Source organism: Trachypithecus francoisi, unplaced genomic scaffold, assembly GCF_009764315.1.
Source record: "Trachypithecus francoisi isolate TF-2019V2 unplaced genomic scaffold, Tfra_2.0 Lachesis_group3, whole genome shotgun sequence".
In the NCBI taxonomy this organism is placed as follows: Eukaryota; Metazoa; Chordata; class Mammalia; order Primates; family Cercopithecidae; genus Trachypithecus; species Trachypithecus francoisi.
The window spans coordinates 85,827,095-85,843,609 of record NW_022681468.1 but is presented as its reverse complement, the minus strand read 5'-3'; the positions used below and the strand labels follow the sequence as shown (position 1 = coordinate 85,843,609).

The 16,515-nt window shown below is 45.6% G+C and overlaps 1 protein-coding gene across 4 annotated transcripts in view; it reads right to left on the bottom strand.

Moving 5' to 3' along the window:
- TEP1 (telomerase associated protein 1) overlaps window positions 1–13,725 on the bottom strand; it is a 48,166-nt gene extending 34,441 nt beyond the window's left edge. For 3 of the 4 annotated variants that reach the window (XR_004431765.1, XR_004431766.1, XM_033188775.1), the window contains exons 1-9: window positions 13,602–13,725; window positions 8,381–8,971; window positions 6,745–6,915; window positions 5,870–6,004; window positions 5,031–5,192; window positions 4,146–4,307; window positions 3,799–3,870; window positions 1,899–2,023; window positions 1,431–1,588 (exon numbers count right to left, since the gene is read on the bottom strand). Coding sequence is in view for 2 of the 4 variants with exons in the window: in XM_033188775.1 (XP_033044666.1) it covers window positions 1,431–1,588; window positions 1,899–2,023; window positions 3,799–3,870; window positions 4,146–4,307; window positions 5,031–5,192; window positions 5,870–6,004; window positions 6,745–6,915; window positions 8,381–8,947 (1,552 nt within the window). In the remaining 2 variants the exon portion in view is untranslated. Of the gene's footprint in view, window positions 1–1,430; window positions 1,589–1,898; window positions 2,024–3,798; window positions 3,871–4,145; window positions 4,308–5,030; window positions 5,193–5,869; window positions 6,005–6,744; window positions 6,916–8,380; window positions 8,972–13,567 lie in introns of all 4 variants that reach the window. The other variant, XM_033188776.1, reaches the window with a different exon arrangement.
- Between the last annotated feature and the right edge of the window lie 2,790 nt (window positions 13,726–16,515).

Sequence of the window (16,515 nt, the reverse complement as noted above, 5' to 3'; positions counted from 1 at the left end):
CTTACATCTTTTTTTTATATTTCCTTTTATTTATTTATATTTATTTTTGGCTGGGCACAGTGGCTTACATCTGTAATCCCAGCAATTGAAGACCAACCTTGGCAACAAAGCGAGGTCCTGTTTCTAAAAAAAAAAAAAAAAAAAAAAGGTACATATACATATATTCTGGTGTATCCTAAAAATTGTTTTTGTAGTATATATTAAAAAAAGAGACTCTAGCCACCATAGGATTAGACTATGGGCATCTGCCTCAACCAGGATAAATGATATTAAAAGAATAAATTTACATTTTCAGGGACAATGGTTCTCAACCAGAGGGAGGAAGTGGAGATGGGTGCACATAGAATCATCTTCATATGGCCGGGCGCAGTGGCTTACACCTATAATCCCAGCACTTTGGGAGGCTGAGGCAGGTGGATTACTGGAGGTCAGGAGTTCAAGGCCAGCTGAGCCAACATGGTGAAACCCCGTCTTTACTAAAAATACAAAATTAGCTGGGCGTGTTGGCATGCACCTGTAATCCCAGCTACTTAGGAGGCTGAGGCAGGAGGCGGAGGTTGCAGTGAGCCAAGATTGTGCCGTTGCATTCCGGCCTGGGCAAAAAGAGCAAAACTGCGTCTCAAAAAAAAAAAAAAAGAATTATCTACATATATCAGCTTCTATCCAGGCCCCTTTATTCTACTCTACCCCAAGTGGTTTCAACTATCAAGGAAGAGGCTGTCAATTGGGGGCAGGTGTGTGTGTGTGAGTGTTTGTGTGTGGGGGTGTGTGTGTGAGTGCAGTGGCTCACACCTGTAATTCCAGCACTTTGGGAGGCCAAGGTAGGAGAATTGCTTGAGACCATGAGTTTGAGACCAGCCTGGGCAACATTAGAAAGACCTTGTCTCTAAAATTTAAAAAAAAAAGTAAAAATTGTATAAAGTGAAAAATGAAAGAAACAGCCTGCTATCGCTAAAAGTAGACCAAAAAAAAAGAGAAAGATAACTTGGTCCTCCTCTATTTTAATTTTTTTTTTCTGTATCAGTGTGGGCAAATTACCTAAAACTTCCATGTCCTAAATACAATATGAGTTTCTGTACAGATTCCAATATGCCACGTGCCAGTTCTACCTTTTTTGGAATGAGTTACAGAGATTGATACACGCACAATCAGAGAGAAGGTACTTTTGTCGTATGTTGATAAAAACTTGTGCATCACCTAACTACATCTGGTACAATGATCGATGATGCCAACATTACTCAAAGCAGGTACCACTGTTTACTTTGGTGTAGTCAATAGCAGACCTTATAAATCAAGTCATTTTCAGTAATACAACTACCAGGCAAAACAATAACTTCATCGTTCCACAGAAATCTTCTAGTGAAGCTCTAAAATGTGGAGGCATAAATGGGGAAGAGAAGGAGGAAATGTGATGGTCAAGGTCACTCTACCAATGAGTTCCTCCCAGACCGACGCTTTGTTTCCCCGCAGGCTCAGCTCCCGCTCCCAGGTCTCTGGCCTAGACAGCTTCATCCTCTTCCCAGCTCTGCTAGAATCCCAGGGCCCGGGAAGGCGACTTCGAGAAAAGAGCTGTAGGTTGGAGGGGTATCTGAGGACAGGCAAGAAAGAGGTCTATCATTTCAGAGTCGGCAAGAAAAGAACTCAGAAAAGGAAAGGTGAGTCATGTTCACAGGGCATGTCTGCCCAAATATGCCTAAAAATAACTCAGAAAAGGAAAGGTGAGTCATGTTTACAGGTGACTCAGAAAATGAAAGCCAGCAATTGGAAAGCCAGTCATGTCTACAGGGCCTATCTGCCTAAAGTCATGTTGCTGGGTTTGAGAACTACTGGGATAGGGGCCATGGATGTTAAAAAGTTAAGGAATTACTTAGACAGAATGCATGCTCAGGGTGGAGCACCTGTAACCCAGCAGGGCTTGAACGTGCTGCGCAGGCTCGTGGATGTGCAGTCGCTGAACCAGCTTCTTCAGGGTGAACCTTGGAGGATTCTTTTTCTCTGACACTGTATCACAGGCCTTCTCAAACTGTGGAAATATCCCCAAGTCCCACAGGGGTCCTTTCATCCATGACCATGGGAACTTTCTTCAGTAAAGCAGGTTGTAAAACCATCCTATCCCTATGTGGTCATTTCTTTCCTCAAAATAGATTTGGCCAAGGAGTAGGAATAGAGGATACAAATCTCTGGCAACAAGAGTTCCCATGGTGAGCACGGGATGGCAGCTCTTTGGGGTCACCGTTTCATTCACACAAGCGGTCAACATGGGATGACTGGCTTGTGAGAAACAAGTTGGGGATAGAATGAACACAGGACAGCTTTGTTTGTAGAGGAGGGAAAAGGGAAAATCAGCTCTGATTTAAATCACTGAGACTCTAATAGATAAATGAAGAAACAAGCACAATGCAGGTTACGAGGAGTTTAAAAACTAAAAGTAGGCCAGGTGTGGTGGCTCATGCCTGTAACCCTAGCACTTTGGGAGGTCCAGGCAGGTGGATCATTTGAATCTCAGCTACTTGGGAGGGAGGAGTAGGAGGTCAGGAGTTCGAGACCAGTCTTACCAACATGGTGAAACCCCCTCTCTACTAAAAATACAAAAAAAAATTAGCTGGGCGTGGTGGTGCACGTCTGTACTCCCAACTACTTGGGAGGCTGAGGCAGGAGAATTGCTTGAACCCAGGAGGTGGAGATTGCAGTAAGCCAAGATAGTACCACTGCATTCCAGTCTGGGCTATAGAGCGAGACTCTGTCTCAAAAACAAATAAATAAAAACTAAAAGTAGGTAGCTTTCAGAATCTTCTATGGTAAAAGAACTAAATTTAGGATATGTTAATGGGATGAAAAGACGAGTTGACCAATGGAGAATGTGTTCTTTCTTGTAACGCTAATATATATTTTCCTAATCATCTGTTTTAATAATGATGATGGTAGTGATAGCTAACACTTATTTACTGCCAGGAATTGTTAGATCTACTTTAAATATAGTAACTTATTTAATCTTTATAACAACCCAACAATGTAGGTTCTGCTTTATTCCCATCTAATACATTAGAAAACTGAGGCAAGAGAGGTTAAATCATTTGACCAATGTCTCATAGCCAGTAAGGGGTGGAGGGAAGATGCAAACCCAGGTGACCTGAATCCAGATTCTATGCTCTTAACTGCTAAGTACGATACCTTATTTGTATGAAAGTAAAAAAGATTTTGTTTGGTTTGTTTTCAAAACTTCCTGTGAAAGGTAAATATTTCATAATGTTTTTAACTCACTTATCCAACTTTACTGACATGTCACCTGGCAGTAAAGTACAATATCACCTGGGCGCGGTCGTTCACGTCTGTAATCCCAGCACTTTGGGAGGTCAAGGCGGGTGGATCACGAGGTCAGGAGTTCGAGACCAGCCTGGTCAACATGGTGAAACCCCGTCTCTACTAAAAATACAAAAATTAGCTGGGCGTGGTGGCACACGCCTGTAGTCCCAGCTACTCAGGAGGCTGAGGCAGGAGAATCGCTTGAGCCTGGGAGGTGGAGGTTGTAGTGAGCCAAGACCGCGCCACTGCAGCACTTCAGCCTGGGCAACAGTGTGTGACTCTGTTTCAAAAAAAAAAAAGTACAATACCAAGGAGAGTGAAGTGAAAAAAAATAAAACCACATGCCTTTCCCAGTGCTCTCAGAACCTTACCCACAATCACGGCCAAGAATCCCGAGGCAGAAAGTATTTTTAATCCTAATGGAATTTTGTTCCTAAATATTATTCCAGAAAAGATTGTACATGCACATATACAACCCCAGAAGAAGGAACTCACCTTTATCTGCTCATCTCTGAGAAACACTATGTACCTTGGAAAAGGTCTGCTAGAAAATGGAGGCTCCATCCTCTGTAGGGACAGGAGAAGCAGTTTCGAAAAGGGAAATGGAGGCTGTCCCTGAAGAGACCCAGTCAGTAGCCCTGAAGGTGCATCTCTACCAAAAAGGAAGCCAGCTAGAAAAGAAGCCTGCCCTGCACCATGTGCACCCGAGCTCTACCCCCCTCCCCTGAATTTCTCTGACTCTCTTTGCTCCTGGTGTAGGACTCCCCAGCATCAGCATGCTCCCTTGTCCTGCCCTTCCCGGAGAAAAGGGGTGTGGGTCAAGGGCTGGGGCAGTGACTGACTGGAGAGCGGGGTGGCCTGCGGGGGTGTCTCTTGGCCCGGTGCTTCCGAGGGTTATACTTAGCCAGCTGGTACTCGTCAAACTGGGCAAATCTGTCCGTCATAGCAGCACGGAGACAGGCGGGCAGTGGCACCAGCTTATTCTCATCTCCCTCAGCCAGGCTCTGTCAAAGAGAGAGGAGACCATTAGAAGCAAGACCCAAACCAACCCTCCAAAACAAAACGAGGCCACTTCACGGAGATACATGAGAACACAGAAAAGCGAGCAACTTCCCAGCCCTAGCTCCAAAATCACAACTTCTGTGGTACTGATTTTCATTTCTTCATTAGAAACATGAGGTCCAGGCTGGGCAGGGTGGCTCGCCTTTACGCCTGTAATCCCAGCACTTAGGGAGGCCAAGGCCAGTTGATCACCTGAGGTCAGGAGTTCAAGACCAGCCTGGCCATCATGGTGAAACCCCATCTCTACTAACAATACAAAAACTAGCCAGGCATGGTGGTGCACACCCGTAATCCCAGCTACTCGGGAGACTGAGGCAGGAGAATCGCTTGAACCCGGGAGATGGAGGTTGCAGTGAGCCAAGATCACACCATTGTACTCCAGCCTGGGCAACAAGAGTGAAACTCCAAAAAAAAAAAAAAAAAGAAGAAGCATGAGGTCCAAAATAAGACCATTTTTTTCCTCAAACTTTGATACAGCCCTTCTCAATCATCTTCTCCATGTTGGGCAACCTAGCCTAGTAGAGGGAGAAGCTGTCCTGTCTGGGCACCAATGCTGAGGAAAGCTGAGGGGAAGCCAAACTGCCTGAGAATTTTCTCCAAGGATGCAGTGAGCATAAGAGAAGGAACCAAGGGAAGGCCCAAGCTCAGGGAAATGAGCACCATACCTGGTAAAGCTCCGCCACCTGGATCCAGTCAGAAGGCAGCTGGACAATGGCACAGAAATATCGTCGCAGGTGGGGGCGGCACGCCGGCAAGAAGGCAGCAATGGCCAAGATTTTATTGGCCACATTCCGGACATTCAGCTGCTGCCTGGCATACAAAGATGCCTAGGACACAACGTAAGAGGACTAGAATCTCAGCCACTCCTCCCATAGCTTTCTGCCCTGAACTTACTTGCTGATTGAGTGTGCCTGTATAAAACCTTTCCTGAGCCCTCCACATTGTCCACAAAATACAAAGCCCAGGCTGCCTGACTTGGCATTCTAAGTCCTCCATATTCTATCCCTTACCCACCTTTCCAGCATGTCTTCTTCTGAGTCTACTGACTGCCTTGCAAGTCAACCAGGCCTTTTCCTTCTTTGGAAGACCTCTTGCATCAATATCTACCAAAAAGTTATCCAGGGTTTAAATCATTGACTAAACCTGCCATTTTCCAAAGTATCATAGAAGATATTTCCCACCCCGCTCTTCTCTGGTTCAGAAATGTTCACTATGTAATATTCCAGCTGTATTTGTATGATATTTGGAAAAGTATTTTGCTTCCCTAACAATACTATAAGCTCCTTGAGAGAATGGGCACTTACTAACAAACCAAGCCTAGTATACTCTTTCCCTACTCTTCACTGAACCACAGAGACTAGGCCTCAGACTCACCCAGAAATTCTTCCTCAGAGAAGCTCCTCCCATCCTCAACTTGAGGCTAGTCACCATCCCTCCACACACAGTAACCACACTCCCTGTCTACCAGCTTTACACCCCCATCCCCTCCTTCACACCACAATACCTTGAGGATAAACTCAGGCTCCAGGGGCGCAAGTTCACAACAGTTTTCAAAAATGGCAGCCAGGGTGGGGTCAGATGCATCTTTCATGTTTACTTCTGAGACCAGAGTAGAGCACAGCAAGCTCAATAGAGCCATCTGGGAATTGAAAAAGAGAGGGAAGAAATGAGAAGAGAGGTAATAAGGACCAACTTAAGCATCCATGCAGACTAACTTACAAAACCAAGGACAGAGAGAATGGACCCGAGATGTGGAGTCCAATTGAGAACTTGGAAAAGGGGACTAGGACCAGGCATGGTGGCTCACGTCTGTAATCCCAGCACTCTGGGAGACCGAGGCGGGCAGACCACCTGAGGTCAGGAGCTCGAGAGCAGCCTGGCCAACATGGCGAAACCCCATCTCTACTGAAGACCCAAAAATTAGCCAGGCATGGCAGCGCATGCCTGTAATTCCAGCTACACTGGAGGCTGAGGCAGGGGAATAACTTGAACCCAGGAGGCACAGGTTGCAATCAGCTGAGATCGTGCCATTGCACTCCAGCCTAGGTGACACAGCGAGACTCCATCTCAAAAAGGAAAGAAGGAGAGAGAGAGAGAGAGAGAGGGACAGGGAGGGAGGGAGGGAGGGAGAGAGGGAGAGAGAGGGAGAGAGAGAGAGAGAGAGAGAGAGAGAGAGAGAGAGAGAGAGAAAGGGAAAGGAAAGGAAAGGAAAAGAAGAGAAAAAAGAAAAGAAAGCAAAGGGCATTAGGAAGTGAGAAATAAGAGCTGGGTTGTATCCCTACCTTCCCCTTCCAACTGGGGAGGGGACCTGGTTCAAGTACTCCACCCCCAACCTCCCCTCCACACCATTAACCTTTCCCCAACTCTTGGAACGTTTACCTTCTTTTCCTGAAGGACCTGGTCAGTAGGCTCTGGATGAGATTCAGAGTCTCCAGAGGTGAGCTTCATGGCCAGATCCTCCACCTCCTCCTCCTCCTCTCCCAAGCTCAGACTATAAGAAGGCATTTGGGTCTCTGCCCCTTTCTTCTCTTCTGAATCAAACCAACGACCCTGGGGATAGTAGTGGCAGTTATGAATCACAGCATGTATCCACAGACCCTCAAACCCAGATGGATCTGCAGGCAGCACCAGGACATGGGAAAAGTCTAAATCTCCATTAATAGCACCTCTAATCTCCTCTCCCTCTCCCTTCACACGCCAGCACTGATGTGTCCTGACTTACTGCTCTCACACACCACCTTGCTGTACTCAACCTTCGGGGCCTTCACCCACATGCTTCATAATCTGCCCCTGCTTTCATCTCTTCATTGATGTCACCACCTGGGAGCATGGGGCTCTTCACACACCTTTTAGGATATTAGTAAGATGTTTTGGGGGTCAGAAGAATAAGGGCAAAGTCCCATATTAATCCCCCAGCAGCCTTGGGCTGCTTAACCTCTCTGAACCTCAGCTTTCTCTCATTCACTACCACCTATCTGATAGGGCCTCTGGGAAATTAAATGGAGTGATATATGTATGTGTGACTCTGCAAAATGCAAAGCCCTAAATGAATGTTAAGATGGCAGTAGTTGTAATCCTGATAACAACCCTGTGAAGTAGATTTTCATTAAATTCATTTTAAAGGTGAGGAAATTAAAGCTCTAAAGGGTTAAGAGGTTGCCCAAGATTACATAGTTTGTAATTGGCAGAGACAGAAGAAGGTTCACATTAGCCTGCCCCTCAACCCGAAACACAAGTATATACAGAAGCAATGTGTGTCTATCTAGTGATTCTGAATTGTATATTAAATGTAGGCATGTAGATGTGTAAAAGTGGATATGTGTTTGCATATGCACACACAATTAAGTGGTCTCTGGTATAGGCCCTGATAGGGCTGTTGGAAAATTCATTAGTAGATGTATCTCATGCCTGATCTCAAAAGCACCTAATTGACTCTGCTATAGTGACATTATGCTGGCTCTCCTGAGCAGAGGCTTCCTAAGGACAGGGACTGTCTTTTGTTATGGTCTTTTGGGCTTTCATCTTTTTGAGACAGTCTCGCTCTGTTGCCCAGGCTGGAGTGCAGTGATGCGATCTCGCCTCCCGGGTTTATGCAATTTTCATGCCTCAGTCTCCGAAGTAGCTGGGATTACAGGTGCACACCACCACACCCAGCTAATTTTTGTATTTTTGGTAGAGATGGGGTTTCACCATGTCGCCCAGGCTGGTCTCGAACTCCTGGACTCCACCTGCCTTGGCCTCCCAGAGTGCTGGGATTACAGGCATGAGCCACTGCGCCCAGCCAGGACAGGAATTGTTTTTGATCTATTGCACAAAATCTCCAAAGCAGATATGCAATAAAAGTAACAATGCCAGTGAAGATGGTCCTGCAGCAAAGGGTGTCTTAGGAGAGGCTCTGAGGAGAGAAGATAGCCAGACACAGAGCAGCACAGAGGGAAACTGAGACACTGAAAGCTAGAGACAAGAGAGTACAACAGACATGGCTGGAGTCAAGATGAGTGCCTGGAGCTATTACCAAAGTTGCTTCCTGAACTGTCTCTGTGGCAGAGACAGATTTCAGGGCTGTAGGGCAGGATGAAAGGTCTAGTCCCTTAGAGAAATGCTGAGCCCTCCAACTTGGAGGCTCAGAGAGCAGGCAATTGCTGTTGTTCACACAGTACAAATCAGCTTGTGTCATGTGAGATATCTGTAGACTCTGGAACAAGGGGCTGGCAGACACAGTGCTCTTTAGACTAGGGAGGGTGGCCAGGCACCGGTTCTCCAAGGAGAGGATGTCTGGGTGGGCAGAAACATGTCCATGTGGTTTCTCCATGGTCTTCAGGTCAGAAAGTGTGGCCAGGCACCGGTTCTCCAAGGAGAGGATGTCTGGGTGGGCAGACACATATCCATGTGGTTTCTCCATGGTCTTCAGGTCAGGAAGCGTGGCTAGGCACTGGTTCTTCAAGGAGAGGATATCTGAGTGGGCAGATATATGCTGATGTAGTTTCTCCATGGGCTGTAAGTCAGGGAGCATAGCCAGGCACCGGTTCTCCAAGGAGAGGATGTCTGGATGGGCAGACACATACCCATGGGGTTTTTCCATGGCTGAAACTCAGTTTGTATATGCCTAGAAGGAGAGAAAGACAGGAGATGAGCACCTGGCTGCACTGAGCGTGTATTTGTAGGAGAGCATATCTTCCCCACAGCCCTCCTGATAATACCAGTGATTAGCAAGTGGAAAACAATGAATGTTGTTTTTCCCAGGACTGGGTTCATCCAGAGAATATTCTAAGAGAGAGGGATAGGGAAAAGGTAAGGCAGAGGCTTAAGAGCAGAGAAATTAAGAAAAGGCCGGCGCAGTGGCTCATGCCTATAATCCCAACACTTTGGGAGCTAAGGCAAGAGGATTGCTTGAGTCCAGGAGTTCGAGGCAAGCCTAGGCAACACGGTGAAACCCCATCTCTACAAAGTTTTAAAAAATAAAATATATTTCTTAAAAAAGAAACAAAAAGGAATGACTGGAGAAGAAGGGACATGCCTTCTCATAAGAAGGTAAAGGAGACTCCACCCCCTCCCCGCGACCCCCTCTACAGGACTATCAGTTTAATCCCTACTTAGTAGAGGGGCCTCGCAATATAATCTGGACTGTGGGTTCTTAGCTCCAGAGAAACAGGTACTTTAATCAAGTTGTCAATACTTACCACCTCAGCTTCCTTGCCTCCTATTCACTCTTCAACCAACTAAATGGGATTCTGTCCCCACCAGTGCACAAGTACTCTTAGGTAACCAAGGAACTTTTTGTTATTCCCATAAATAAATACATCTTGGCCCTTATCTCATTTCACCCCTCAAGTAGAATATGACATTGTTGATTACTCTCTCGTTAAAACTCTGTCTTCCTTTGCTTTCCATGATGCTACTGTCCTGATTTTCTTCTTAAAACTATTCTGGCTAGATCTTCTTAGGGATTCTTTCTCTGCCATTTCTTAACATCGATGCTCCAAAGAGTTCTATTCTAATCCTTTTACATACTTTCCTGGGGTAGTCTCACCCACTATGTGGCTCCAAATAACATTTCTATGCTGGCGACTCATAGATCTATTCCTGGACCTAGGTCTCTCTCCTGAGCTTCATATTCACTTATCCATTTGCCTCTTGGGCATCCCCTCTGGATGATTCAAAGGTGCTCCATATTCCACAGATCTTAAATGCATCATCTTTCTCCTTCTCTTATCTCTGCCCCAAATCCATTCCCCTTCCTTTGCCCTCTCTGCCTACTGGAGTTTGAAGTGAGACAGACTTTAGTTTGAATTCTCCTTTACCTTGGGATCTTGGTTGGGTAAGATACTTAAATTCTCTGTATCTCTAGGGTTTTCACATTTATAAAATTAAGAAAAATGCTTACCTCACAGAGTTATAGAAATAAATGAGAAAAAAAATTAGGCAGTTTGAGCATTGCCTGGCACTAAGTGTTCAATATAGAAGTTATTATTATTTGTTATTATTATCCAGTAAACTACCAAATCCTATTGATTCTACTCCCTCAGTGTCTCTCAAATCTATCCAATTCTCTCCATTCCTCCTATCACCACCTTTGTTGAAACCTTCTAATCCATGTGGTGACGCTGTATATAGACATGTCTAAAGGACCTCCCTGCTAGAACCAGATGTGGTAGCCTGTAATCCCAGCAAATCTCGAAGTCTGAGACAGGAGGATCACTTGAGCCCAGGAGTTTAAAACCAGGCTGAGCTACGTAGTGAGACTCCTTTTTTTTTTTGAGACAGAGTCTTGCTCTGTCACCTAGGCTGGAGTGCAACGGCACGATCTTGGCTCACTGCAACCTCCGCCTCCCGGGTTCAAGCCATTCTCCTACCTCAGACTCCCAAGTAGCTGGGATTACAGGTGCCCACCACCACGCCCAGCTAATTTTTTTTTTTTTTTTTTTTGTATTTTTAGTAGAGACAGGGTTTCACTATGTTGGCCAGGCTGGTCTCGAACTCCTGACCTTGTGACCTGCCCACCTCGGCATCCCAAAGTGCTGGGATTACAGGCACGAGCCACTGTGCCTGGCCGACTCCTTTTTTTTTTTTTTTAAAGCATGTTTGCTTCTTAGCCCACTTGCTAATTGTTTCTCCTTTGTTTTTGTTTTTTTGTTTTTTTGTTTTTTGAGACAGATTCTCCCTCTGTTGCCAGGCTGGAGTGCAGTGGCGCAGTCTCGGCTCACTGCAACCTCGACTTCCCGGGTTCAAGTGATTCTCCTGCCTCAGCCTCCCAAGTAGCTGGGATTACAGGTACAGGCCACCATGCCCAGCTAATTTTTGTATTTGTGGTAGAGACGGGGGTTGCACTATGTTGGTCAGGATGGTCTCGATCTCCTGACCTCATGATCTATCCACCTCGGCCTCCCAAAGTGCTGGGATTACAGGCGTGAGCCACCGCACCCAGCCTAATTGTTTCTCCTTACTGAAATAAAACTCCTTAAGGTAAGGGCTCCTTTGTCTCGCTCCCCTCTGCATCCTCAGCATCACACACAAAACCCGACTTCTGGTCACCTCCCAGCATCATCTCTCACTAACACCCCAATCTAACTCTCAGCACTCTAAGCTTCAATCATACAAATTTTATTTAGCTTATTAATTGCCAAGGTATCTCTTGACTCTGGGCCTTTGCACAGGCAGATCCCTGCAACACTCTTTCTTCTACCAACACCACCCCTCCTTTACAAGGCCAAATGCTACTTTCCTCTCACTCTACAGGCTTCGGTTTCCTCCAAATTCCTCCAAAAAGCCTGTGCTGACACCAAGCCCCAGTCTGGTTTAGGTGGCCTTCTCCTTGTTTTCACAACACCCATACTTCCCCTATCATACAGCACATCACCTGTTTGTCTTGTTTGTCTTTCTTCCCAATAGACCATTAAGTTCCTAAGGAGAGAAAACCTTTTAGCCTTGTTAACCATTGTTCCCACAATTGCTGGTCAGTGGGATTCAGAGGCTTTTGAGAATCTGGTCAAAGCTATGGAGATTTTTCACAGAAAAAATAGAGTATATACTGTTTTGTGCTCAATTTTCAGAGTGTCTATGAAGCCCATTTATGGACCTCCCAGGATCTCCATAAACTGCAAATTAGAAACCTCTGCCTAACAGAATGCTTGAATTATACCATCAGGAACTTATTTTCTGGCCGGGTGTGGTGGCTCACACCTATAATCCTAGCACTTTGGAAGGCTGAGGTGGGAGGATCACTGAGGTCAGGAGTTCAGGACCAGCCTGGGCAACATAGTGAGCTATTAAAAAAAAAAAAAAAAAAGGAATGTATTTTCTTATTTATTTGGACAAAGGCTAATCTCTCATTCATATGTAAATATTTTGGGAATAATATTGTTAAGTCAACCACTTAAACTTAGTGTGAAAAAGCTTAGGGACAGGAGTATAGAATACTTCCAAGAAGACCTGAATGACTAACAATCCAGGGCCAAAAAGGACAACAATATCTCACTGGACGTCAATGTGACAAACACATAAAATATGATGGCTTCTGTGCCCTGTACATTTTGCTCATGTCGTTGCCCTACATGAGCCCCCAAGGAAAGGAGTGGGGAATCTCAGAATTGACTCAGATTTTTTTTTAAAGAGATCTCAAACCAAAAATAACAGAAAAATAAGGACAGTTTATTTGAGCAACATAGTGAGACTGTCCTATCCTAAAAAGGACAGTCTCACTATGTTGCTCATTTTATTTTTTTGCCACCCTGGAGTTTTTGAAAGGAGATTCAGCTGAACCACAAATGAAAAGTTAAAGTTCCATCCCCACTTCCATCTCTAGTTCCCTTCTCTGGAAGTAAACATTGCTAACAGTTTTATACTAACAGTTTCACAGTTTCTATGCATATACAAATATATGCCTTCACCATCACCGCTGCTTTTGCTTTTGCTTTAAACAGGATCATAAGTTAGACACTATTCTGCGCTTAGTATATCTCAGAGACCTTGCCGTGTTAACACATTAATACCCACCTCACTCCTTTTTTTTTTTTTTTTTTTTTTTTGAGGTGGAGTCTGGCTCTGTTGTTCAGCTTACTGCAATCTCTGCCTACGGAGTTCAAGCTATTCTCCTGCCTTAGCCCTCCCGAGTAACTGGGATTACAGGCGCCCACCACCACGCCCGGCTAATATTTTGTATTTTCAGTAGAGAGGGGTTTCACCATGTTGGCCAGGCTAGTCTCAAACTCCTGACCTCAGGTGATCCCCCACCTCCGCACCCCCAAAGTGCTGGGATTACAGGCGTGGACCACCGCGCCCGGCCTCCACCTCACTCTTCAAGTGGCTGTATGGTAGTCTAGCACATTTAAGCAGTCTGGGTTTCTATTATTACAAACGGTTCTCATACTACCATTTGCTGGTGACAGCCACTATCCCCTTTCAGTGGGCACACAGAGCAAGGAAGTAAGATGGGATGATTCTCACATGGTCTCTCTTCCTGTCCCTCCCTCTCCTTAAGCCTTGTCCTCCTTTCTCACCTCCCCTTTCACGGAGTGTACACTCCCTCCCCTTCCCGGAGCCGCCGGGGCCGGGAGGAGCAGGGTGGATGCACCCCTAGCTGAGTCTCCGGTGGTTCCTAACCGGCCCCGCCAGGCCCTTCCCACCCAGCTCTCAGCCTCAGAGCCCAGAGCCCAGAGCCCTAGACCCAGGGCCAGGGCAAGTTCTGCCTGCGCTCGGGCCCCACCTTAGACTGGGGCTGGAGACCCTGGGTGCCTGACCTGGGGCGTCCGATTCCCGCAGCAGGAAGCAGAAACTTCGCTCTGGGTTCTGCCAGTGGGAAGGGTGGCAGCCGGGGGAGGAGCCGGATGTGGATCTGGGAAGAGAGTGCGGGCGGAGACTCTCGGGCCTGGGCGGGGCGCGGCAACTGCTGGAGGGGCAGCGAGCCGAGGGCCGGGCACGACGACATGCCAGGACGGCGACGCGAATGCCCAGGACCCCTGCAGCCTTTTCTGGGACCCGAGTTTAGTTTGTTGTTGTTTCTCTTCTTTTCCCTTTCTGGTGCTGTTTTCTCCTGTCCCTAGGGCTTCCCCCCTACCAAATTCGTCTCCTCTGGCTAATTTTCGTCTTTTTTCTCCTATTATCTCTTCAACCACCGTTTCTTGGAAAAGAATTTAGCATGTTCGTTGCCTATCTGTACACCTCTCCTTCCTAGCATCAAAGATGGTCAGACTCAATTCATCCTAAAGTTCCTTTGAGGAACTCCTTAAAAGGAGACGGAAAGTCTAAAGCAACTGCCTGTAACCAAGTGTAGACATCAGTCAATCCAAGTTCGCTGAACTGAGAGCAAGTCCCTCCCCTCCTGTTGATCAGAAGAGAGATACGTGGATCACACAGAATCTATCTGGAGCCATCCTGAATGATTAATGCTGAACCCTTTCCAGGAAGATGGAACCAGGCTTAGGAAAGAGACAAGTGACCCTTAGGTTAATAATGCTAGCTTCATAAAGACAGGACCAAACATAGTAGCAGGAGAAATGTGCTTTCTGCCTATATAGCAGATTAGCTGTCTTCTGGAAAGTATCATTGCTTTCCTTAGAGAGGTACCCTTGAGTCTCAGGTAACAGCTGAGCTTCGGCTCAGAATTGAGGACATTCTATCCTCTATTAACTGAGGCAGTACCACTTTCCTTCCTTAGAAACCTCCATTGCCACCCACCCCATCAGTCCCAACACTCCCTGCAATGGTGTTTATGTTTGTGTCTCCCCAAAATTTATATATTGAAACCCTAATCCCAATGCGACGGTCTTTAGGGTGTGATCTCTAGGAGGTCATTAGGTCATGGAGTTTAGAATACTCATAAATGGAATTGGTGGCCTCATAAGGAAAGACGGAAGAGCTAGCTAGCTCTTTTTCCACGATATGAGTATACAAGAAAACAGCCATCTGCAATCCCAAGGAAGGCCCTCATCTTCAGAAGCAGACCATGCTGGCAATCTGATCTTGGACTTCCATTCTCTAGAACTGTGAGAAATAATATTTGTTGTTTAAGCCACCCAGTCTACGGTAATTTGTTATAGCAACCTGAACTAAAACATTTCCTTTTTATAACAAATATTTTAATGCTCCTTTTATTTTCCTGAAACATAATCATAAAAAATGTAACTTACCTCCGCACACAATTTTAAACAAAAATTTAAAGACAAAAAATAGAGACAGGGTTTTGCTATGTTGCCCAGTCTGGTCTCAACCTCCAGGGCTCAAACAATCCTCCTACCTTGGCCTCCCAAAGTGCTGGGATTACAGGCATGAGCCACCATGCCTGGCCTAAAAGATTAATAAAATCTCTTAAAGAGATACAAAGGAGTCTACAGCCATACCACCCTGAACGCACCCGATCTTGTCTGATCTTGGAAGCTAAGCAGGATCAGGCTTAGTTAGTACTTGGATGGGAGATAACATGAATAGTAGAAGGAATATGACTTACAATCAAATACTATGTGTTTAGATACGTAACTGCTTGTGCATAACATTCAAGAAGACACAATGTGGTACGCGGATATATGCATCTCTATATAAAATCACCTCGAATGTAACAGCTACAAATGCAAAATGATACAGGCATTATAATGGCGATTCAAATACCATGAACAGAATTACTGATGTGGTATGATTTTCCAAAATACTAAATAACTTTTGGCAGATTTTCAAACAAAACAACATATGATCTACCCATGATTTTCATGGTAGTTGCATCCCTGGAAAGTTTAATGTGTATTAAAACTATGCATAAAATGCCTTGTGTTTATATTTAAAATTAAATTATGGCTGGGCCCGGTGGCTCACGCCTGTAATCCCAGCACTTTGGGAGGCCAAGGTGGGCAGATTACTTGAGGTCAGGAGTTTGAGACCAGCCTGGCCAACATGGTGAAACCTCATCTCCACTAAAAATACAAAAACTAGCCAGGCGTAGCGGCAGGCACCTGTAATCCCAGCTACTCGGGAGACTGAGGCAGGAGAATCGTTTGAACCCAAGAGGTGGAGGTTGCAGTGAACCGAGAGCACACCACTGCACTCCAGCCTGGGTGACGAGCAAAACTCCAACTCAAAAAAATAAAAATTAGATCCTAATTAAAACAAGTTTTTAGCTACATGAATGACTGGCAAGTTATTCAAAGTTAAAGATGCAGAAATGTCACTCATCGTGTGGTAGTGTTCTAAACAGTTCCTGAATGTTGAGCTATCCTGAGCCCTACCCATTTAAATGTGTAAAATCATCCTAATTATTGTGAAAGCCAAAAACACCCCCTAGAGAGCAGTGCCACTCACATCAAAAACCATCACTAGTGATTTGTTTATAGGAGAAAGAGAGGAGTTTGGTGAGGGAACACAAGAGCTAGGAAACCTGAAAGAAAGGGTTATGTGAGGTGACTACAGTGGGAGCATATTGAGGAGAAGGAAGTGAGGGGAGGGATTGGAGGAGTCCATACAGGGCCTTTCTTCTGAAGGCCAACTTTATCAGGCCTCTTCCCATAGAATATACCTTAGATAATAATCCCAACCTTAATACCTCGTAGTCTGTGACTCTCTGTGGGAAACACCTGCCCCACCAGTGAAAGAACAGCATATGCAAGTCCTTCCATCATATTCCCATAAATATCAGACCTGAGAAGACTGGCGATACAGGCGGGAAGG